At 39.1% G+C, this 26,512-nt stretch overlaps 1 protein-coding gene across 4 annotated transcripts in view; it reads right to left on the reverse strand.

Annotated features, from left to right (window-relative positions):
- The window catches only part of SLC9A9 (solute carrier family 9 member A9), a 560,292-nt gene that overhangs the window by 513,675 nt on the left and 20,105 nt on the right, over positions 1-26,512 (reverse strand). For all 4 annotated transcript variants that reach the window (XM_007188090.3, XM_057545832.1, XM_007188089.3 and 1 more), the window contains exons 3-4: positions 4,124-4,201; positions 2,088-2,164 (exon numbers count right to left, since the gene is read on the reverse strand). In XM_007188090.3, the coding sequence (XP_007188152.2) occupies positions 2,088-2,164; positions 4,124-4,201 (155 nt within the window). The remainder of the gene's footprint in view (positions 1-2,087; positions 2,165-4,123; positions 4,202-26,512) is intronic.

Consider the following 26,512-nt stretch of genomic DNA (forward strand, 5'->3'; position numbering starts at 1 on the left):
GACCTTGTCACGCTCAAGCTAAAGCTCTTCAACGGTTTCCCTTACCTTGCTGGATAAGATCCTAAAATCTTTAAACTATCTAACCCTTCTGCACTTTAACCTAATGACCCACATTAGGAAGGCAACCTACAAGTTTTTGTTGTCCAAACAAGGAACATGGTTCTAAAAGTTTTGCCAGGGCTGTACTTTTTATTCAAATCACTTTTCATTATAAATTATTGATTGCAGCCTTAAAAATCAATTAGAAGAGTTTCTCAACTCCAGTAAATACATATCACTAGATCTCTTGAATTGAAATTTTTAAGAACAAGTCAATTATATACAATGCACAAGTGCAAGCATACACACACACTATACATTATTGTGCTTTAAAAATAGATGTATAGATTTTTAATAATAGTAAAGCATATTATATAAATGCATACACTTATATATACTTAAAATCAGTTATGCAAAGGAAACAGAGTAATAATGAAACTGATTATGCCATAATTTGACAGCATTGTCCACAAGTTTAGAATTTGGATCTATTATAAATCTCAGATTTCCATATTATAGAACTGCTAAAGATCAATCTTGCTATAAACTGATAATCATTTATAGAGTCCACACATCTCAGAGTCTTGTGTCAATGTATAGGAATAATATTAGGGATGTATAGAAATTCAAGATAAGTTGCTAAATGAAGAGGGGGGAGATGGAAAGACCTACCGGATCAAGAGCAGAAGTTCTGAATTTTGTCCTGACCAAGGTCCTACTTCTCATAGATGGTGAGACTGAAACAATTAATGAGCCTTTCAAGATGTTACATTCCTCATCTTCAGAAGGAGGGGTTTTAATTACACAGATCTCTGAGGCCCTTGCCAGCTTTGAAATTTGGATATTTAGCTATGGCATACCCACAGAACAGAGAAGCCCCCCCGGCCCCGAACAAGCTTTGAGAAAGATCAAATCCACTGTGACTCTCAATCACAAACAGTTGATAGATCTCTTAGTTGTCCAGATTTTATAAGGCTCCCCAGTCTACATCTCTGCAAGCCTCCACCTTCAGGTGCTAAAATCTTCAGCTTCCTCACGGCCTTAACCATGCTGGGCATTTTCATATAACGTAGCCTGAGTTGTTCTAGGCTTGAATCAATAAAAATTTAACAGAGAATTCAAAATAACCACCACCCCCCACCCCCGCCGCTCCCCACTTTCAGGTCCAAATAATGATAGCTCCTTAGCCTTCCAGTGACACACACTAAACATTTCATAAGGAAAAGGCTGGATGAGTGACTAATGTGTGTTTTTAGCCTCAGTTTCTTGTGTTAGGTATATAACAGCTGTATGCAGTAAAATTCCAGGGTAGAACTGGCTGTATCGACAATTTAAGACATCCACGCCATTGTAGTCATAGCAGCTGTACATGTTTTCTGCAGTGGAGATTTAATGTATTGGATAGGATTATAAGTGAATTGGATTGGCTTCACCATTTTGTACCACATTTTGCTTTATGATGAGCTGCAAGCCAGAGTCCGTATAGTTAGACTTGGGGCTTAGCTGCCTAACCAATAAAATATAATGAGGAAAAAAACAAGTCTGCATTCTACAATGTATCCCAGCATTAAACAACTCTGCTGATATTTAGAGATGTCTGTCTCAGACTGCTCTCTTGTAAACTTTCCCTTAGAAAGAAAACCCTTAACGTATAGTTACTATTTTACTCCCATCAACTATAGGTAAGGTTCTGCCAAGAAGAAGGAAAACGAATGCGATGTGCGTATCTGCGTTATTTAAGCCAAAAAAGGCAACGTGCTTCACATAATTCAAACCAAATTATCCACATTCCGTTAAGTCAGAAGTTCAAAACTCACAGAGAAAATCCAACAGTCTAATTCTAGTTTGCTTTGATTTGAAGACTTGTGTTTGTCAGAAGACATGCAAGCCTTGGAATTGAGTCAGAAAAATGTGTAAAGAGGTGATATACTGAAAAAAATAGACAATTCACCCAGTCAGTGTGAGTCCAGGAAATGTGAGATTCCTCCCACGTTTCCAGAGCACTGGCCCTACAGCCTTCTGGAACTTGAGCTCCGAATGTCACTTACCCTATGACGATACAGGAGATGGCAGTTCCCAAGAAGGCATATGTTAAAATAGATCCTAAGTTCTGAAAAAAGTGTCTCTGGGGAGAAAAAGATATATTTTATATAGTACATCAGCATTTTTCTTCTTAGTGTTAACAGGAAATAAAAATAAATGCAATAAATTGCCCCACCCTTCCCTCACTGTTGAGGCAAATTTTGTTTTTGGAGCATTAGTTCCTGGTCTTATTGTACAAATAAGGCTTAACTGATTTACACAGCAAAGGACAGAAGTTTCAAAAAAACAGGGGAAAAAATACACCTGGAAGGTGACAGGGTAGAGATGAGGGAAACTACTGCCAAAACTGGCTGGACCTGAGAGAGAGGGAAGGGACTGGGGCAATGGCCATGCAGGATTCTGGGATGATTAAAGGAAGACAGAGTTTTTCAGAAGTTTTGTTGTCACTGAAACCCCTTTAGCACTTTAAATACACTCTTCTAAAAGATTTAAGTTGTCTTTTGACTTTTATTGGATCTCTGATTTACAGTTCTTCTGAATGTGATGAAACAAAACCTTAATCACCTACAACAGTTTATTCTAATGAATCACACAAAATGATGCCTAGTCTTGGGGCTGGGGATGAGGAAGGATGACTGGAATAAGTCTAGCTTTCTAAATCTTTTCAAATGCTTGCTTGGGAAAACTCCCTTCCAGTTCTGTAAGTGGCATCTGAGTAGCCAGAACTGACAGAAAGAGGGAGCCTGGAGTACACAAGAAAATCAGGTCTGTGCTGACAAAGCAAAGGCTGCTGGAGCCCACAGACCAAAGGAGGAGAGCCCTAGGAATCTCTGGAGTGGGTGGTGGGCAGCAGAAAAGCAACTGCACTGCCTCTGCATCTCAAAACTCATTCAGGCCAGAACCTCACTCTGCAGCACTGGGGATGCTAGCACCTAAACTTTTATGTGAATTACTAATTTAGGAAATGTGAGCATTCAGGCTGCACCTAAGTAATGTTTTGCAAGTGCATAGAAACTGCAAAACCGGACTTTGTCTCTATGAGCATCAACAGCTGAGTACTAGCAAAGCAATCTTAAGTTCTCACCCAATGGGTGATGGGTAAACCCAATGTAATTCACAGCAAACTCTTTGGTTACAATCATCTAGAATAATATTGCTCAGTAGAAATATAATGTAAACCATATATGTCATTTAAAATTTTTCTAGTAGCCACATTAAAATAAGTTTTTAAAAAGTAAAATGAATGTTGATAATAAAATGTTTTATTTAACCCAATATATTCAAACATTATCATTTCTATATGAAATCAATATAAAACATTATTGAAATAATTTACATTATTTTTTGATACTGAGTCTGTAAAATCCAGTGCATATTGTACACTTAAAGCACGTCTTCAGGGGCTTCCCTGTTGGTGCAGTGGTTAAGAATCAGCCTGCCAATGCAGGGGACATGGGTTCGAGCCCTGGTCTGGAAAGATTCCACATGCCGTGGAGCAACTAAGCCCAGGCACCACAACTACTGAGCCCAAGCGCCACAACTACTGAAGCCCACGTGCCTAGAGCCTGCGCTCCACAACAAGAGAGGCCACCGCAATGAGAAGCCCGCGCACTGCAACGAAGAGTAGCCCCCACTCACTGCAACTGGAGAAAGCCCGCATGCAGCAATGAAGACCCGATGCAGCCAAAACTAAATAAATAAAATAAACTATGATAACTGTAGAAAAATGACTGATTAAAAAACCCCAAATATTAAAAAATAAATAAATAAATAAAAGTTAAAAAACAAAACAAAAAAGTAAAAGCACACCATTCAGACTAGTCACATTTCAATGGCATGTGGCTATCGGTCAGTATATTGGACATAGCAGGATTTAGAAGAATTCTAAGCATGTCAGATTTGAATCTGCATCACATATGATCTAAGATAATGATATTCTTACCAAATAGGTAAACCCATAAAATAAAATAATTTTTTTCATTAGTGCTGGCAAAATTCTCTACTTAATGATAAAAGAAGAAAACAATCACTGTATATTTACCTTCTTTAGGCTATATCCGGCATGAAATATAATTGGTGGCAGTAAAACATTGAAGAAGATTTCTGGATCAAATGTCATCTGCCAGAAAAGACAAAAGTATAGTTAAGAAGATGCTCCTTTGGGCTACTAAAAATAAGTTTAAAAAAATTGTTATAGTCACCCTTGCTAAGGTTGTCTGAGGCATATTAACATGATATTAAATTAGCAAAGATGAAAATAAGAGAAAATGCAAACTTAGAAATTCATAATTGAATACAACTATAAAGTAATATTTTAAATCCAAAACTTACACTCTATTCTGTAGCTAATAAGAACATCAAAAAAACCTCAATGAAACCTCTCTAGGCAAAGAAAACCTTTTCCTTTTCCTTTGATTAGTTATTCATTCCTCATATTTTCAATGTTTTTATTCTATTTTATTTTTTTCTGGTTGAGGGGATTGGTAGTGTTCCAACACTTTAGCTCTGGCAAGGATTTATTTAAGGTTTTCCCAAATAAAACATTTTTAGAAATTTAGTCTTACTTTTCCCACTTTATCCCATTCTGAAGTTCAAAATATTTTCTGGACTCTGGAAAAACACATTTGAAAGTGAAACTGGATTTTTCTAGTATTTGTTTATTGGCTTTTACTTAAATGTTAAAATAAACTTGGCAAAAAATTCCTTGGTGTGAAGTACAATGAAATGAGATGTAGAAATTCTTGAATCCGATATCTGCTATTTGCTGGGTAGTCTGAAAATGATAACTCATTTAATCTTTAAAACCTTCCTTAGGCTCATTCTCTTCTTCCACACTTTCCGTCTCTCTCTCTCTCTCTCTCTCTCACATACACACACACACTGCCATTCATTATTTCACCACTAAGGGCTTCTTACCATTACAGCACTCGTCAAAATCTTTGAGATGTATGGGTTTCACAACTATACTTTCGAATTTCCTCCCCCTTTTTGCCTGAATTCTTACTCATCTCTGAAGCTGGATCTCAAAAGCTACTCCTCTCTGAAACATGCTTTGATTTCCCAAGTCAAAACTGACCATTCTTTCTTCTATGCTCTTTCAGCACTTTGTACCCTCCCTTGCAGCATATGTGTTTCATAACATATTTTACACGATTATTGGTTTCCGTTTGACTGTTTTCCCAGTTAAATTGGGAACCCATCAAGGATCACAATGATGTCTTAGTCAATTCTGTGCTGCTTTCATCCCCCCCCAGTGCTAGCCCATTGCTCAATTGGAAAAAAAATTAATTGCCTTTGAGAGACAAATCTATTAAAATGGAATGAATTATATATATCCCTAACAACCTTACACATTACAGGTAAGAATTACTTAAGTAAAAATTAAGAAAAGCCTTCCTTAACTCCCATTTTTTACTTTGGGCCTAATTGAGCCTTGCCAGAGTCCCTCTTAGATTTTCCGCGTACTGGCCCCTCAACTCTACTCTTCTAATATTTGGGAAGGGGAAGGGGGGGAAGTAGGAGCCACCTAACTCAGCTGGGCACCCTCTCATAAACCTAGTTATTCCCTCATTGATGCTACAACTTCTTGTACCAGTGAGCATTCAGATAGATCAGCTTGGCCCATCCCTAACTCTCTGTGCCAGTTTCTTCATCTTGAAAATGAATACAATAATCTGGTACCTAATTTTATGGTGGTTATAAAAATTAAATGAATTAATAATTACAAAGCCCTTGCAGCGTTGCCTAACATCTAGTAAGCACTTTTAAGTATTTATTACTAAAGAAAATGAAATATCTGAATTAATATTTTGAAGTTATACTATTTGAAGAAGTTGCCCTGTTGTTAGGAACTCTTTGAGTGTTACAACTGTGTAACATTTGGGCAAAGATATTACTTTTCCTTCTAAGTTTACTCTTTTTTCTAAGATTATCTGAAACACCATTATTGATCTATTTTTGAGGCCTCTTTGAGAGTGTATCAATTGCATATTTGAAAGTTTTTAGCAAAGAGATGTATTTCTGAGTTCTGGAGGAGAGAAGCAATGCAGCCGTGACCATCTGGAAGAGAGAATTACAGTGGCACAACATCTTGGACAGAAAATTCCTCACCTTGGCAGTTTTTCTGCAAAAATCAGGTTAATCACTCAACCAGAACATTTCAATAATCAGAATGCCCCATTCCCTGCATGCAGGTTAACTAATGTGTTATTGAATTATATTTTCTGGAGCAGCCAGATGAAACTGGCAGGCTGAGAATGGCATGCAGCGTACGAGGATTTATTTGTATATACAAAACAGATTTGTGTTCCTTTCAGACTTGCTATAAGCTTGGGAACTGCTAAATCAGAGTTCTGGGAGTAACTCCAAACCCAGGCAATTTCTCAGAAAGGGCTGGATCTGCCGCTGCACCAACCTCCAGATGGCGATTCCACATGTCATTTTCCTCAGACTTTGTGTTCAAATCGTGGCCTTGGAGATGAGACTATTTTTAAGGCCCAAACAATTAAAATTTTTCATTATAGTATGAGGGGGGAAAAAAACCTAAGACAGGTGTGAAAGGGAAGAGCAGAAAGTTAAAAATCTTCCAGCTAAATACATTAGTCTTAAGATACAAATTTTATAGACCAGCACTGTCCAGTAGGACTTTCTGTGATGTGAAAATGTTCTATTACTGTCCTGCCCAACACAGTAACCATGGGTCACATGATCTATTGAGCAATTGAATTGCAAGCTACTGGAACTGAGGGACTGAAATTTTTATTTTCTGGGGCTAGTAACTATTGGACAGTACATTTATAGACAGTTACTAGAATTTAAAAATTCAGACCATTTAGTTCTTAGATGGTTTATCGTCCGATATAAGGAATGGCTAATTTGGAGCAACCGACCTGAGACTCAGGTGGTAGAATTATGGATGCTTCATGAAAACTGTGAGATTTTTAAATACTGAGATTCAATTCTTAAAATACCAGATAATATGAGACAGAAAAATACCAATATGTTCAACTATTACAAGGATGCAGTAGTTTTACCTATTAACTCAAATATGCACCGGTATTTGGCTAGGAATGGCCTGGACATGTTGATAGAGATAATCAACTTGAAAACTTCCAAAAGCAGAAAGCAAAGGTACCAAGTTTAATTCTCATCAGAAGGTTATAGATACAAAAATTCTGTTTGGGGCTTCCCTGGTGGCGCAGTGGTTGAGAATCTGCCTGCCAATGCAAGGGACACAGGTTCGGGCCCTGGTCTGGGAGAGTCCCACATGCCGTGGAGCAACTAGGCCCGTGAGCCACAACTACTGAGCCTGCGCATCTGGAGCCTGTGCTCCTCAACAAGAGAGGCCGCGATAGTGAGAGACGCGCGCACCGCGATGAAGAGTGGCCCCCACTCGCCGCAACTAGAGAAAGCCCTCGCACAGAAACGAAGACCCAACACAGTCAAAAATAAATTAATTAATTAATTAATTTAAAAAAAAAAATTCTGTTTGGTCCTGAGTATTAAGGCATCCAGCAACTCAATATGAACTATCTAGGAAGAAATATCAGTGTTCTAGGCAACTACTAAATAAATAAGCACTAAAAGAACCACTTTAATAGGGGACTGGGGTTTATGTGGCATATTACTCCCAAAGAGGCCTTTTAGAAACATAGTTTCATCAACTCTGACAGCATTCCTGAGTGGTAACTGGCAAATGCAATTATCCCCCTTTTCCAGAGACAGGAGAAGAAATGAATGGCATGCCCAGTGTCAATGAATGTGTCAGGGATATGGCTGGGAATCGGGTGTATCTGCATGGGCAAGCTAAATGTGTGCTTTCCAAGGGAGAACCAGGCTAACATAACTACTTAAAGCAAGACTTAGGAGTGTTTAAGAGAAGTTGGGACTCAGAAGTAGGCTCTCATTATTTTGGCAATTCCCAATTCCTTTGGAAAAGTAAAAGTGGTTAACACAATAATGCGTTCACTTATCTTCAATGCTTTGTTCATTAGAAATCTAACAAGCCTCTTCTCTGTTGCAAAGTTCTTGAAGATATATGATAGATGGACTGAATCCATGAAGGTTATAGTCAAAAGAAAGACGCTGTGTAGTTTCAGTACAAGGCACAGGGTTATGTTGTAGTTCATGGTTCTCTAGGACAGAGACACCACTCTGGGCTTGCTGACCCTGCATGGAGGCTTGATGTTGAAGCAGCGTATGAGCTGGGTTTTGAAGGATGGGTAGGAGCCTCTCCGTGGGGCACCAACATACAGAACCATGCTCCTTTGTCTGCCCTGGAAGCAGTGGGCCAGGGTTCACCAAGCCACAAGGGAAACTGGCAGCTTTCTGGAGTTTCAGTTATACTTGATAGCAAGCAGTTTGAAATATTTTAAATATTTTTTAAAATGCAGATATATTTAAAAGTGAAAATCAAAACCCATATGCATTTTTAATATAAATATGAGAATTCAAAGAAAACTTGGCTTGCTCGGGGGAGGCAGCTTTGGGATATACATAGAGACAACTCAAGGGTGTGCGTTTCCTTTCCTCTCCCCTAACTTCTGGTATGAAAAGCACCAGAGGGGGAGAATGGAGAACAAATTCAGAATATCTGATGAAAATATACCACCTACTAATTAGATGAGCTTAGCTCACTTAATCTCTCTGAGGCTCAGTTTCATCATTTGTAATATGGGCATGCAAATGCCTACTTCCTAGACTTGCTTTTGAGGATTAGATGTAATAAGAGATGTAAAGTGTTCTACTTGGTACCTGACACTGATTGTTTCTCAAGAAATGCTCACTATACCTGAATTGAAATGGAAGAAACTGTTGAAGCAATGGGTTAAGGATTGGAGGCGCAAGGTGCACTTGGGGCACAGAAGTAGAAAATGTAGACCTCCTGAGTGATGTGGGAGGAGGTCAAGGCCTGGCTATGCATACTGCTTATATATAATATGCAGGTAAATATTCTACACGTTCTCCTTTTCCACACAAATCATGGAATAGGCCAAATGCTTTAACAAACTACCCTCAAATCTCTATGACTTAACACAACCAAGGTTTATTTCTTGCTTGTGTTCCCATCCAGTGTGGCCGCTCTGGCCCAGCGGAAATGAACTGAAACTATATTCATTCAAACACGGAAAAAAGTAGAGATATTTTACACAGCAGGATTAAACAATAAAATGGCTATTGGGAGTATAAATTTGTATAACCTTTTAGTAGAGTAATTTAGCAAAAGGTATCAAAATGTCAAATATCCATACCATTTGTTTTGTTTTGTTTTTGAAATTTATTTATTTATTTATTTTTGGCTGCGTTGGGTGTTTGTTGCTGCAAGCGGGCTTTTCTCTAGTTGCAGGGAGTGGGGGCTACTCTTCGTTGAGGTGCGCGGGCTTCTCATTGCAGTGGCTTCTCTTGTTGCAGAGCACGGGCTCTAGGCACATGGGCTTCAATAGCTGTGGCACGCAGGCTCAGTAGTTGTGGCTCACGGGCTTAGTTGCTCCACGGCATGTGGGATCTTCCTGGACCAGGGCTCGAACCCATGTCCCCTGCTTTGGCAGGTGGATTCTTAACCACTGCGCCACCAGGGAAGCCCAAATATCCATACCGTTTGATTCAGCAACACCTCATCTGAGAATTTATCCTGCAGATATGCTTGCACATGTGTGGAATGACATAAGGACAAGAGTATTCATTGCAGATGAATAAATGGGAAAAAAGAAAGCATTGAGGATGATTGAACAATGGACTGGTTAAATAAATCACAATATTCACCTGACCCTTGACCAAGGTAGGGGTTAGTGGTGCTGACCCTCCATGCAGTCGAAAACTGGGTATAACTCACAGTTGGGCCTCTGTATACGAAAGGCTGAGGAAACTGTCTATGAACTGATATGGTTGCTTTCTAAAATTTGCCGTCAAGCTAAAAAAGCAAGGTGTAGAACAGTCTGTCTGGCATGTGTAACAAACACTGCTATGGCCTCACCACACCCCATTTTTGTTTTGTCCTGGCCAGACACTTAGACCACATTTCCTTGTAGTCACATGGGGCCATATGACAAAGGTCTGGCCAAGTGAATATGGATAGAAGTAATATAAATAATTTCCAGCCCCGGTCTCTAAAAATCCCCTAAATCTTGCATGTTCTCTGTCTTTCTGCCTTTGTTAGCTCCTGTAGAACATCTGGCAGAGGTCCCAAACACTAGGGACTCGCAGAACCGCTAGATTAAAGGAAGTTGGGAATGATTAATGGCCCCTGGAGAAGACTACAGTGGTCCCCTCATGGCCCAAAGGCCACACTGGATTGGAACACAAGCAAGAAATAAACCTTGATTGTGTTAAGTCATAGAGATTTGAGGGTAGTTTGTTAAAGCATTTGGCCTATTCCATGATTTGTGTGGAAAAGGAGAACGTGTAGAATATTTACCGGCATATTATAAATATGTGTGTGTGTATATATGCATATATATATACTATTGTCTATTGCATATTATATATATAAGTTATACATATATATATATATATATATATATACAATCAGTTGCTTCCGGGGAGGCCAGGGAGGAGAACTTGGTGGCAGGAAGCACGGGGGTTGGGAGAAGGATTTTCTGTATGTACTTAGTGAGGGATGACTTCCTTTGCCCTGGCTTCATATCTATGGATACAGAGAAGACTGCTGCTTAGAGCAGGGCATCCCAGCATTTTTGCCATCATGACACACACACAGAAAATGAGTATATTGGGTCAATGGGGTAAACTGTGGGGAAATTAGGGTCCTGATGAGACTACTCAGGGGTGAAAAGATGAGACTAGGACTCTGACCATCCTCCGCCTGAGGATGAAGGGACTGATGTCTCGTGGCACACCTGTAACCCATCAGCACACCAGCTGTGGAGCGCTGTACAGGATTTAACACTCCTGGCCCTGGTCCCCCCTTTCACTCACTCTCCCTAGGAAACAGAGAGTGACTAGTCTAATTGGTAAGCTGGAGTAAAGGAACTGAGTGTGTGCATCTCAGCTCCCTCTCTCTCCGTGTTGGAACCGGCCTGCTTGCTCAAAGTGGATGCCCCTGGCTCCTCCCAGGCCTCGGGAAGGCTCATGCTGTCCAGCTGGGTCCGTGGCTGGGTGGGTCAGTCTTTCTAATTCTGGGGTGAAAGATGAGCAAGCCAGCTTACAGACTGAGCCTCATTATTTTACCTAGCTTTTGCTCTCCGTCTTTCTCATTCCTGTACCTATGTCTCAACTAGCTATAAAATCAGATGGGCAACTATACTTCCAACAACAACAAGTCTTTTTTAATAAATACTATCAAGTTAAAAATCAGATGGGCAAAAGAAATGATATTGAATAATGTCTTCAAGATTCCAACCTACCTTTTTTGTACCTTTTGAACGTTGAGCCACATGAATGTATTACTTACTCAAAAAATAAAGTCATTTAAAAAAAAAAAAAGGTGTCTCAGGTAGATTAGTTTGAAGGGGCCTCAAGTTTAGCCTGGATGAAGGGAAACCATTGTCAAGTCACAGAACCAAAATGAACACAAGATAATGACAATGTCAATGAAGGTGACTGTGACAGAATGGAAAGAAAGGACCAAACCCAGGAGACATCCATTCATTCAATGATATTTACTTAGAATAAGTAAGATCAGGGTGAAGAATGGTAAGGATATAAGTTTAGGGAGGTAAGGAAGCCATACAAACAGCAAAAAGATAATGAATTACTGTTTTTTAAAAATGGGGAGAAATCCTGTTCTTGACATTCAAATCTGTGGAATGGCCAGGTTAGGAGATAGTTATTCACAGTGAAAAGCATTCTTCCATTTTTCCAGATGGAAGAATGGTTTCCTACAGAGCTCTTATATGCGGCAGGGACTCACCAGAGAAATAGGCTTTACCTCCTGTACGCTGTTGTTTAAGAAATACATAGTGCCACAGACACACAGGCTGTCAGAAGGAGAAGCTGCCTTAGAGGTCACCCAACTTAGGGGTCTGCAAACTGATTTCTGCCAATCCCTGGGCTCCACGGAGGGAGTGGTGGTGATGGCAAGTGGAAACAACTGCGCTGCGTCCACCGTGGCTCTGCCCTCCAGGTTCTGCCTGAGCCGTTTTGATTTCACCTGTTCCACACATTGTGAAGGATTTTCAGATTTTCTTTGAATGAAGTGTTCCTCTGCTAAAAAATGTTTGAAACCCTGACCTAATGTTATCCCCCAGAAAGTTCAAGGGACGTGTGGAAAATCACAGGATCGCTCAGAGGCACCACTGAACTTTGAAACCCTAAACCAGAGCTGTTTCTCTTTTTATTATATTTATATTCTTAAGTTTGCTTCAAACAAGTTTTAAATGATGTGTCAGAGTTGAAGACTCTTCCCCAGAAGTGACCAATACCCTGAAGTTAGAAAGTGTTTTCCGTCCATGACTGTATTCTTGTACTTCATATACATGTATCCATAGCAATAATTAATATTATTTGTGTATTTTTAAATTTTACAGAAATTTAGCCATAAATAGCCTTTTGCATCCTGCTTTTTACATTCAGAAGTGTTCTTACAATTTATCTACGTTAATACACGTGCGTCTTGTCTATTTGCTTAAACTGCTGTATAGTCTTCTGTTGGATGAATATATCACGATTGTTTTTTCCCTTCTCTGATAAGAGAATTAGGGCAATTAGGTATTTTCCTATTTTCACTATGACTAAAAATAATGCAATAGATTTTCTTGTACTTAAGCCTTTGCACACGTGTGTAAATTTCTCTAAAAGAGGAAAATACATAGCAGTAGAACTGCTGGATGATAAGGTATACAAATCTTCAACCGTAGTAGGTTGAAGTAACTTTAAAGTGGTTACACCATTTACACTCCACGGGAAAGTACAGGAGTATTTCTCCACCTTCTAGCCAACACTTAGTATTGACAAATTTCTAATTTTTACCAGTAAGATATATATGAGCTGCTACCACATTACTGTTTTCTTTGCATTTCCCATTACTAATGAAATAAGCATATTTTCCTTGTTTATTGGTCTTTTGTGACATCTCTTTAGTGAATTTTTGGATCATACCTTTTACCCAGTATGACTTTTTCTTGTTTATTAGTTCTTCACACAACCTGATTACTATTCTGTTTTGGTTATTTACACTTCAAATACATTCTTCTATTCTCTCACCTCCTTAAACTTTTTAACATTGTTTTTTAACTTTGTCAGTGGTGTCTTTTCATGCAAAAGTTCTTCATTTTAATGTAGTAAAATTTATTCCATTTTTACTTTGATTCAGCTTTTGGTAACTTCTTAAAAAAAATCTTTTCATCTTGATGTCATAAATATATTTTCTCCTAAAGTTTTATAATTGGCTGTTTACCCTAAACTTTTAAAAGCCTGAGGAAAGGTAAGGGTATAATAATAAATAAATAAAGCAAGTTGCAAAGTTTGAGAGACCATCTGATTTAAATCACATAGAAAAATATGTAAAATATATGTAAATATATTTTATTTGTAATAATAATTATAAATTATCATTGAGAAATTGTGAGATTTCTCACAAAACTATGATGACTTTTCAAGTAATTAAAATTCCAGAAGTTAGAAATATACTATTGTGAACATTGTACATGCAAAAATGACAGATATAAACACTGGTATTTCATTGGAGGTAGGTAATGTTTATAAAACCAGGCAAACTTAAGTGGAGAATTGAGAACAAAACATTCATATAATTCTAAATATTTAGCTTGGCAACATGGAGGTGTGGAAAGAACACTGAACTCAAAGTCAGAAGACTTGGTCCTAAGACCAGTTGGGCCACAGATCAATCTTGACCAAGTCACATAAGCTTTCAGGGCCTCAGTTTCTGAAACATAGGGGTGATATCTGATCACCTCATGGAATAATGGTGAGACTGAAATGGAAATAACAACTACCATGGAAAAGGGAATGCACAGTCATTATAATTTAGGCAGGGCTGAAGCTCAGGGTCTGTCTTCCTCACTTATAGACTACTACAGTTACCACTTGTCAATTAATTACAATAATAAGTAATAATTTTTAAAAACCTGACATTTCCATAAGGCTGTTACAGTTTTAAAAGTGCCTTCATACATAGACTCTCATTTTTTGTTTACAACAAACTTTTGAGGTAAGTACTGTGAACACCCCATGTTTACAGAGGTGGAAACAAGGCTCAGAGAGATACGGGGCTTTCACAAAGTCACACCTTGTAAGTAGCAAGACTTGACTCAAACCTTAGCTTCTAATTGTGAGTCCATTGATTTGTTGATAACAATAAAGAAAACAAAACTAACAGTTAATATACCTTGAACACTTACTATGAACCAGGCACTATTCTAAGTGCTTTACATGTATTTTCTCATTTGCAACTCACAATGACCCTACAAAGTATTGATAGTTAGGAATATCCCATTTTACAAATGGGGAAATTGAAGCATAGGGAAACTAATCGTCTCACCCAGCATCACACAGCTGGTAAGTAGCATTTGAACCAAGTAATATGATGCCAGGGACCGCCTTCTTAACTAAAATAGTCCATCTGCCACCCACCTATGGGTTCAGATTATCCACTCCACTACTGGATGTGTCCTCATGAGCTTCAAGTACATAAAGACCACCTACATTTTCCAGATCATTGCCACAGCACCTAGACACCGACAGGCAGAGAGTCTCCTATGTTTCTGCATAAGATTCTTGACATATGACCTTATCTCTGTTACCTTTGTGACCCTTTACTAAGGTAACCATACCTTCTGGTTTGACAAGAACAGTCCCAGGTAATACCTGTTGTCCTGGCCTAATTATTCATCATGCCTCACTTAGCTCTCAAGAGTTTCAGTTTGAAAATCAAATGATATGGTTTCCTACTCCCGACCCTAGACACCCAGACTCCTGACCTTTTAACTCCCTACATATAGCTTGGATTGGCTGCTGATGCCCTTTGCTGTGTGGGTTGCCTACCCGCCCTTACCTCCACTAGCTGTGGTATTAACACGACAGGGGGACTCTCTGGCTACAGATCAGCAGGGGAAGAGAAAATCATAGGTGTGTGTGAGAAGGGCCTGGTCCCCCATCTCACCAAGAGTATTCATTCCTCAGTACCCAGGGGAGGGTTGCAAAAGGAAAGACATCCAACACAACTGAAAACCTGTGCCTCAAGAATGGTTTCCCCCTTAATCTGGAATTGATCTTAATCTTGGCCAATTTTTATATTATAAGCCAGAGAAACTGTGCTTTCCAACCCTCGGAATATACAGGAGCACCACAGTCCCACAGAGTTTCTTCCTTGCCTTACAATTTTTCTGAGCTTGCATTATCTTTTTGGTCCTTAGTTTTGAAGTGTGCTTGCAGCTTCCCCATCACAAGACCTCACCAGGGAGCAACTGGCCTGGGGAAGCTGGACAGGGAAGGCCTGAGTCAGCAAGGACCACAGTCACAGCAGGCATGCTTGAGGGGATTTGGGGGAAGTGGGGTGGGGGGGAGGTGCTGAAATCAGCAGAAAATGATGCCAAACATCTTGATTTAAAATGAAAATGATGTATTTTTCAAACAGTGCATTCACCTTAAAAATGATGCATTAAAAAACAACACCAAACTTCCTTCAACATGCCCACTTCAAACTTTGTCCCAAGGAGGAAATCCATGCTTGCCAAGGGCCGATGTTAAGGAAGCAGAGTAATATTTGCAGCACACCTACCACTAAATAACTTTTTCTCCTTTATTTTGTAAAGCTAAAGTGGGTATCACTGATCCCTGTTTTATAGATAAAGAAAAATATGAGAAGTTAACTTCTCCAAGTCTCAATGCTGAAAGTGGCAGAGGTAGGATTCAGTCCTAGGTGTAATTGTAAAACTGCAAGGGACTGAATATTTGCATCTCTTCAAAATTCATATGTTGAAATCCAACCCCTAACGTGTTGGTATTAGGAGGTGGTGCCTTTGGGAGGTGATTAGGTTGTGAGGGTAGAGCCCTCATACATGGGATTAATGTCCTTATAAAAGAAAACTGAGAGAGCTCTCTCATTCTTTCTGTCACATAAGGACACACAGCAGGAAGACAGCCATCTATGAATCAGAAGGCTAGCTCTCACCAGATACCAAATATGCTGGTGACCTGATCTTGGGCTTTCCAGCTTCTAAAACTGTGAGAAATAAATGTTTGTTGTTTCAGTCATCCAGGCTATGGTATTTTTGTTATAGCTGCCCACAAGGACAAAGACATCAACCTTACACATTTCTCTATATCACCTTAGAGGTAGTCAGTTCAAGCTGATGATATGAAGCTCTAATAGTGAAATTTTAAGACAGTCATCATGTGAGAAAGAACTTTTTTGTGAGATGAAACATGTGGTTTGTGGGTATTTTCAGTTCTCCTAAAAATGCAATGATATAGGCATATATTCAGTGGTGTGCTACTAAATCATCTCTCTGGAGTAAAAAAAGCCTACAGGCCTCGATTTGCAGTAGTTGACAATTTCTGTCGTCTAAATAATCCTACCACGGCCCATTTCAAGTTGCCAATGTTTGATCAACTGGCTTGCAAGATTCCTGGATATTTAATAAATAATCAGCTCTCAGAGCACAGACTCCTAGTACTCCACTGCATTATTTTACTTCAACTATGTTTTAACTCATCATTTGGGTACTCTTCTTGTGCACATAACCTATATAAAGCTTCTCAGACTACTGAAGGTATAGGAGACCAGAATATATTATATCCCCCCAAAATATGTCTTTTTGGCCTTAGAATTATTTTGACCTGATTATTTTGAGAAACAGCAGACACAGGAGAAGCTCTGAAAACAGACTAGAAGTTACCCTTTTGTAAGGGAAACTTACATTAAGGAAACCTCCGTTTGTAAGGGGTGTTTCCTTCTAGGAAGAGAAGGATGACTCTAAGTCATATGAAACTTATCAATAAAAAAGGCACAGGCTTAAATCTGCATAATAACCTTACCCTCTTTACCATACATGTCCTGGTCCCCTTCCTAAAACTTGCCTGCCCTATACACTTTTCGTTATTTTAGCTAAAGATGGTACTGAAGCCTGAATTCTAAGCCATCTCTTTGGGTTACTCATTCCCTAGATTTCTCCCAGGTATTCATGAAATAAATATGTTAATAAACTTCCGTTTGTCTTTCTCTTGTTAACCTGTCTTCTGTTACAAGGGCCCTAGTCAAAAACCTAGACAGGCAGAAAGATTTTTCTCCCCTACAAGGGTCAATGTGTTAGACGCTGGGATTTTCTTTCATTGAAGGCTTTATCACCTCTGCTGCTTAGAATGATGTCAGCCCCTTCAGAGATTGCCAAGACTGAAGAGAGCCAGCTCACCCAAAGTCACGCCCTTCCCAGAGTGGCCCACATCCAAAGACAAAATGACTTGGTATTTTAGAGTCCAGGCCATCTCAGTCCAACTGTGGATGACTCTGAAGAGCCATTCTAACTCCAGAGCTTCCCAGGGAGTTAGACAAAATTGTTGGGCCTGCATCACAGCTTAACTTCTCCCTTGGCCCTCTCAGCCTTTCTTCCTCTTCCATTCATAAGGTGTTGATCTCAAGGGCACTTAACCATCCCACTAAACTTCACCTCTGAGTCCTCTAGGAACCCAGGAACCCAATAGTCAGAAAGAACGGTAAAGAGGGGAATTCCCTGGTTGTCCAGTGGTTAGGACTCTGTGCTTCCACTGCAGGGGGCACGGGTTCTATCCCCGGCTGGGAAACTAATATCCCGCATCCGTGAGGCATGGCCAAAAAGCAAAACAAAACAAAACAAAAAAGGAACAGTGAAGAGAACCTGAATTTGTAAGCATTCTCGATTCACACACCTCCACCTGAGGCAGAACTCTGTAAATCAGACCATGTCTAGTTAGCCTTATAATTAAAAATGGATCTGAGGGGAGCAGCTGGGAGACCCCTAACACAAGACAGGCTTACACGGCATCAGGAGACAAGCCAGTTAAATGTATAGCTTCCTTAAGGTTCTCACCTCTCCTGAAGGGTTCCCACCCTTCCTGTGCTACTGATGCATATCCTACCTTCAGGCTGTATAAGCTACTAATGAGGAGCTTCTTAACGACCTTTGGGAAGAACCAGGAAATGCAGTTGGATGGAACCTTATATAACTACTCACTGTAGCCCAGCAATGATAAATGTGCACTCTCGCCACAGTTTAATGTTTTAGAAGGAATAAAGCAAAGAGGAAAGAAATTGAAAGATCCATTTTAAGTTTTATCTACTCAGACTATAAGCCTTATGAGAAATCTCTCTTTCTACCTCCCTCCTTCTCTCTCCCTCTGTTTGTCTCTCCTGTACCCAGCCTCCTCTTCTCCCTCTCCCTCTACCCTTACTCAATTATTTGGAGAAGAGACTGCCAGTAATTCAACCCTCCAAGTAGCAAAAAGCCATCACAAAGTCCTGGTACTTCACTCTGAGGAGAAATCTGTGATAGATACTTGGGTATAAAATGGCTGACAACTAAGACAGGACACAGTAGCAGTGAGAAGTTGCAACTGAAAAGCAGAGAAGAATACTTCATTATATCACCCACTCACTTGCCAGGTTCCACAGAGTATCAACCATATGCCAAGCACCAGCACGCATGTGCTGTCAGCTGGGAATACAATGTGACCACAGACAGACCTGGTCCCTCCTCTCCTGGGGCCTATAGTCTGGTGAGGAGACAGACATTAATCCAACATCATGGATTTAAATCTTAATTTACAACTCAGCTAAGATACAGTAGGAGAACACCAGCTGGAGCTTTGAAACAATAGAACTAGGTACTGAAGTATGGTAGCGTGGGATCACTTGGGGTGGGATTGAATGTTCTCACAAAGCTAACAGCTCCTAAGAGCGTCCCTATCTCAGGCCAAGAGCCCATGTACATACCGGTGCTGCTGAGACTCAGAATATAGTAAGATTTCAGAGAAGAGCAGAATTTTTCAGGAAACATATCAAAAATCATTAAAATAAAAATAAAATTTTAATAAAATATGAACTATTCTATTGGTCCTTAAGTTGAGGTGTACGTATGTTAGGAAGTAAACAAGATGATCCACCTGAGTGTGCAAAAAACTTTTTATATTTTATTTTTATCTCATCCTTTAAAAAATTCTAGTTTGATACTGCTTTATAATATACACAGTACATTGGTACAATAGTACTTTCATCTCATTTGTAAATAAATAGGCATATATTAGGTACACATAATAGTGTTTTACTGATGCACATATCAAAGTATGGAAATCAGTGTTTTAAAGTACTTAGCAGTTAGCTGGTGCTTAATAATAACAATTAATATTTACTGAGGACTTATTAATGCTATAACATATTATCTGGTTATATGAATTATTTAATTTAGTCCTCATAATAACCTTTTGAGGTTGGTTTGAGGTTGCCTCATTTGACGAAACAAAGGCACCAAGGGTTAGGTCACATGCTGAAGATCAGGTTAAAGGTAGACCAGGGATTTAAACCCAGGTATTCTGATTGCAGCGTGGGGCTCTAACCATATTATGCCACCTCATACACGCCAGTTCCCAGCATGTATGTATTGATGTTTAAAAGAATAATATTTTGGTGTTTTTTGGAAAGATCACCTAGGAGGAATATTTTCTTCTGAGATAACACACAATAAATACAAGACATTAATAATTACAGAAAATAGTATCAAATAACAAGGTATAAGTCATTTTTTTTAAGATTGGTCTCTCATGGAATATATTTCACCATGATCTTGAACTGAGTAGGATAGGGAAGTGGAGAGAATAGCTTCAGAGCCCTCAGCCACCCCCCTCCCCCCAGAATAGCTTTGAAAACCTGTCCTTTGAGCGCTAAATGGATGGCTACTCAGCACCCCAAAATGTTAGTCCACAGTGTGGTCTGCCGTGCTGGCTCCCATAGTTCCTAAAAATGTGTCTGTGCTACCACTTTAAGTCCCTTCTGGAACCAGGCAAATGGATGAACAAATGGACGTGCTAAGATGGTCCAAGACCAGGCAATAGTCAGGAGGCAGAGGTGATTGGGAGTTGGGTGGGCATCTCAGTTGTTTCTCCCCATTGTGGTCTGGGATATCTTCTCGGGCTTGAAGCCAGGAATCGGAGAAGCTATCCCTTTACTCCATAGCTGCTCTCCTCTTATCAAATTTTGTCATGTTAGAAAGAGGGCCACGCCAGTGTTCATCCTACTCATACACTTTCACATGACTTCTTTCCTTTCCCAGAGAAGAGTGAGTATGAGAGATATCAGTACCATCTGTGCTGTAATCACATGACACTCCAAGAGACCATTGCCACCAACAGTTTTTACATTCTTTTGAGTAGCTAGGCTTTTTGTTAAGAAATAAAATCAGACAGCTGGTTGGAATGCAATCCCTGCCACAAATAAATGTTCCAGTGGTCAGTTTCCTTAGAACATGAGTCTTGAGTGATGATCTGTGAAGAAGAAGAAAGGAAGCCATAAGAGTTTTTGAGTGCTGCCTCCATAGCCCTGTGTTAGAAAGCTGAGCTGCCTTCCAGGTGGCAAGGGCTTAATCCAAACTCTGCCACATAGATCTGTCTAGGGTAATTCTTCATCCTGCATTGGGGGTGCTCCAAGTTACAATCAAACTGTAGTAGAACAACTCCTTCGTGCCTGGACTGTGCATTCTGAAGGCCAGACTGCAAAAGTTGCCAGGATGCTAGGCAGAGCCTGAAAGTCTTTGGGGCACGATGTTCTGTTATTTCTACATTTTCTGCATTTTCACTGCCCATTCCAAGTGGATGTCTCTCTTCTTCTCCTCTACCCTTCTCAACCACAAGAAATAGAATTTTTCCAGAACTTTTTGTATAGACAAAAATGGCTTTGGATGTTGATGAAAAATATAGCAAAGAACTGGCAAGGGAAAAAAATGACCTCCAGAAAGCAAAGGCATCTAGTCTTATTTAGTTTTGCCCTCAGTTTTGAAATTCTCTGTTTACAGATCTCTGCGTGGCTCACTCCAGTTTCATTCAGATCTTGGCTCCAGCTTCACCTCCTCAATGAGACTTTCCCTGCAGGACATACTTAAATACACTTCTCTCACCATCCCCTCATTTTGTTAACCTTTCTTTATAGCACGTGTATCCACCTGGCATTAGATTATGAATGCTTATGTTGAACTGTACTTTATCTATCTCTCCCCTAGAACCTAAGCTCCATGAGATCGAGGACTTTGTTTTGTTCACTACTGTATTTGCATCATCTACAACAAACAAAATATGATTAGTACCCAATCAATAAATATTTGTTGAATGACTAAATGAATAAAGAAAATCTATGTTGTTCAATGACTAAATTAAAACCAAATGGAACTAATCATCAGGGAAATGCAAATCAAAATCACAAGGACATAGGAGATATCATCTCACACCTGTTAGAATGGCTATTATCAGAAAGACAAAAGATAACAAGTGTTGATCACGATGTGGAGAAAAAGGAACACTTTTCACACTGTTGGTGGGAATGAAAATTGGTGCAGCCAGCATGGAAAACAATATGGAGGTTTCTCAAAAAATTAAAAAGTGGAACTACCATATGATCCAGCAATCCCACTTCTGAGAATATATCCAAAGGAATTGAAATTAGGATCCTGGAGAGATAGCCACACACCCATGTTCATTGTCTCATTATTTACAACAGCCAAGACATGGAAATGACCTAAGTGTCCACTGATGGATAACTGAATTAAGAAAATGTGGTGTATATATATAGATATATGCAATTGAATTATTCGACCGTACAAAAGCAGGAAACCCTGCCATTTGTAACAACATGGATGGACCTTGAGAACATTATGCTAAGTGACATAAGATAGGGAAAGGCAACTACTGTATGATCTCACTAACTTGGAATCTAAAAAAAAAAAAAAAAAACCAACGAACTCATGGAAACAGAACAGATTGGTTGTTGCGAGACCTGGGAGATGAGGAGTGTGAAAAATGGTTGAAAGTGGTCCAAAGATACAAAGTTCCAGTTACAAGATTAATAAATCCTGGGGATATAATGTACAGCATGGTGACTATAGTTAATAACATTGTATTGTATATTCGAAAGTTGTTACGAACTTAAAAGTTCTCATCACAAAAAACTTTGTAACTACATGAGGTGATGAATGTTAACTAAACTTATTGTGATGATCATTTTGCATTTGATATATATACAGATATCTATATAGCTATATAAAATCATTATGTTGTACACCTTAAACTAATGTAATTTTATATGTTAATTTTATCTCAGTAAAATTGGAAAAAAATTTTAATGGAATATTTAGAGTCGAGACATTTCTGAAATCATTTCTCAGGCCAACGTTCTACAAAGAAAGTTGAACAAAGGTGGAAGAAAACAGATAAAACAAATTTAAAATGTTAGCTTTCTTTATTAACAACAGATCTCTTAACTAAGATTTACGATGGAAGTAGCTAAGTCTATCCAAACAGCCTCATGCTCTGCCAAGCTTGAGATTCCCCCAGGACAATCTCATGTGTAAGAGTCAAGACTTGTCATGACAAAGAAACATAAATCATGAATCCCTGTTCTCTACAGAATGGAGAAATAATTGATAGTGTCCTACAAATGTTTCTCCAAACCCAAAGTGCTGATTTATCGTGATGCTTGCTTCTCTCATTGTGCCTAGCACAGTTTTAGAGATTTCTTTCCTGTCTTTTCTTTATCCTCTCCAAATGTGTCCCAGCACTAACTGCACATATTTATCTCATGGTCTAATGACTCCTTCTGATCAAGCTGTTCCTGTTACCAGAAGAGCTGGCCTCTGAGCCAGAATAATCAAGCAAAAAGAAAGACTGGAAAGAACAGAAATAGTTTACAAATAAATATGTGAGAATTAAGACTCTGAACCACAAACAGTCAAAATCACCATCAGAAAAAGTTGGACAGTGAGAAAAATATTAAGACACTGATGTTTTGATACTGCAAATACAAAATTATTTTTTAAAGTCATATAATTAGCTGTGGCTATAAGGACTTCCTTAAAATATCTCAAAAATATACAGTATTATCAACACAATTGATAATAGCTTCAGTGTGACCTATTTGCCTGGTAATTCTCTTTACTGAAACAATAGACAGAACAGATTACTCAGCAGTGTAACTTACTCCAAAATAACTTTCCTTACCAAATGATAGTGTCACTTGTCACACAGGAAGTGAAGACTTGGCAAACATTTCACTGGGTAGTTTCCTTTGACTTTTCACATTACAGTCAAATGACTTGTAAATTATAGGAAGTATAAATTTAACTGTGCTGACAACTTTTTGAAAACCTACTGGGTCTGCAAGACTTTTCCAGCCAAATGGTCTGCTGACCTTTCCAACTCAATGTGGAAAAACATAATGTGTTAAATCAATGATAAATAAATTAGTGATGAGACAAATTAATTCATTCATCAGTTTTAAACTATACTTGTGATTTTCCACTACAAACCAGCTCCTTCCCTTAACTTTTAAGGTCCCCATTTCTGTCCTGCCACTCTCTGTGAACCCACAAGAGAAGGTAGCAGAATTAGCTCTTCTCTCTTCCTCCTTGTGCCCAATTGGTCCAAACTCTACAGCGTCTTCCTTCCTTGCTTCTCTTCCATCTGCCCCTTGGTTACCATTCAAGCTTAGCCTCATCTGTCTCTCTGCTTTCACTCTCTACTTTGTACACAGGAGGCTAACTATTTCTTTTCTTTTGTCAACATTGCACTCTTCCACTGACTACCAATAGAGCAGGCATTACTCAGCCTGGCATTTAAGGCATTCCGTAACCAAGATCTGCCTTTATTCCCACCCTATATTTCATTGGTCTTCCGTACTTCAAATTATTGGAAATGTTTTTCTTTCTTGGAATACTCTCTACCCCTTTTTCTACCTCCACATCATGCTTTTACCTCTGCTTGGAATGACTCTCCTACCTTCACACACTACATATATCACCACCAGAGTTAATCAGCTATCCTTCTTTGAAATCTTTCCTGTCACCCTAACAAGAAATAATATTGCCCCCTTTGAATGTCTGTGGTATCTGACCCACTCCTTTGACAGCTGTCTTGTGGTGTATTTGTTCATTTATTCATATGCTGTGTTTTCCCCAATTTACTAACTCTTTGAGATCATTCTTTATTTCAGAATTGAAATGGATGAGACTCACTCAGTTCACTTGTGTTGAAAGAATGAATGAATGAATGAGTGATGGAGAAAGTTCTTTTATCTCCTGCTCTTCAAGAGCAAGGTTTAAACTTCCTATTGATATGAAATTCAGAAATGCTTCGTAGACATTTTAGTATGCCTAAACACTCTGTAACAAATTAATGTACGTAAAGCCACTGTGTAATAGAACATAGGCCCTACTCAGTTAAAACTACTTAAGGATACATTAGATCCACAGAACAGTTTGACAAACAGTGTTGGAAACATTAACTGGATAGATACAAAGCAGCACGGTCTAGTTTTATTCTCTCAGAAGGTTGTTTTGAGATCATCAGCTGCTCATAACATATAGAAAAATACTGTTTTCATACATCTTTAAGCGAAAATATTTTTTCCTTATCTGTATTGAGCATGACCAAAAGAAGCTTGGCATATGGTATTTCCCGAAATTTTTATATGTTTATAATGTGGCATAAAAGCACAGTACACTGCTGCATATATACATGCCAACAGCTCTCATATTTTCCAGTTTTATACCTTCTTATTGGAAGAAACTCAGGGAGCCATCAAGCCCAGAGCTGTTTCCAAACACATCGAGGCCTAACCATCTCAGAAATACACATGCTCTTACAAGTATTCCAAGAGATGATTATATAGCACAGGAATTTATTTCAGCCTCTTCAAATCCTGAAGTCAGAAATTTCATCCAAGCCCTTAAACTACATTCTTCTGAGAGTAAAACTCATTTCCTCATCCTGTAACTTTTAGGAACAAAGGCCAAATACTCCCTTAAATCTGTACCACAAAGAAAAAGGTGCCGGTGGAGCCGCACCAGTGGCTTCTGTAACACCATAGTGCTAGACCTCTTTCTGTAATTCTGACCATCCTCTTCTCTTTCCAGCACTGGTCCTCATCTCCTTCCACCCATCTCAGTGTAAGATAGCCCAGGCCTCAGTCCTTCTCTGTCCACAGGGCCACTCAAGAGCCTGTCCAATGGTGTGGGATATCATAAATCACTCAGGACTCAGAGTAAAGTGCTATGGGTCTCAGTTCTGCCTCTGACCAGTAGTGGGGCCCTGGACCCACCATGTAATTTCTCTGGATATGAATTTCTATCTATATGTACACAACTAAGATTAGATAATATCTTAGTCTCTTCAACCATTAAGTATCCAGGACACTATTCTACCAACTCCAAGATGATAACTTCCAAATAGTCTAGCTGTATATACTCCACCAAGCTCTCAGATTCTTCCATTTACTCATTCATTCATTCACAAACTATTTATTTAGCAGCAATATGCATCAGACACTGTGGTAGTCTTTGGGGATACACTGGTCAATAAAAAAGGCATGATCCCTGCCTTTGTGAAGTTTACAGTCTAGTGGACATCAAACAATGTAAGAATGATAATTAATAAGCAAGAAAATACATATAAAATTTCATATGGTGCTAAGTACTTTGAAACAAAAGAGAGGGCAGGAGAGAAAGAGAGAGAGGGGATACAGTGTGAGAAAATCACAGGGCAAGCCCTCTCTGAAGGGATGGCATTTCAAGATTCTAGGGATAAGAAGGAGGCTGACATCCAAAGAGAAGGGGTAAGACCATTTTAGGCAAAAAGAATAACATGTGTAGAGGTCCAGAAGAAAGAAAAGTACTTTGTGTATAAAAGGGGCTGATAGATCTGCAGCAGTGGAGGTGAGGAGAAGAAGCAGAAAAGTGGCATTTCTCTCCTCACTATATTCACCTGAACACAACACAGGACCAAAATCAGTGGTTCCCAAACTTGTTTGCACATTAGAATCACCTGGTGAAAGAGGGGAACGCGGGGCCGGTGGGGGGGGGTGTTGAACTGAGAGATTGGGATTGACATATATACACTAATATGTATAAAATAGACAAGTAATAAGAAACTGCTGTATAAAAAATAAAAATAAAAAAAAGAATCACCTGATGATCTTCTAAAAGTTCCAAAGCTCAGGTGGCACCCCAAACCAGTAAAATTACAAACTCCAGGGGTGGGACACAAGCACCAGGATTTTTTGCAGCTTCAAATGATCGCAAAATTCAGACAAGTTTGAAAATCACTGACTTAAATCAATTTTAGGGCTTAAGTTCTTCTTTGACTCATCTATAAAATGATGGAGTTCGACTTAATCAAGTCAGGGCTCTTTCTTGCTCTAAATTAGATGATCTCTCTCCAGATGCAGATCCACAGTCATTTTCACCCATCCTCTTGCACAAATCTTCCTTCCCTCCCTTCCCTCTAT

Source organism: Balaenoptera acutorostrata, chromosome 4, assembly GCF_949987535.1.
Source record: "Balaenoptera acutorostrata chromosome 4, mBalAcu1.1, whole genome shotgun sequence".
NCBI lineage: Eukaryota > Metazoa > Chordata > Mammalia > Artiodactyla > Balaenopteridae > Balaenoptera > Balaenoptera acutorostrata.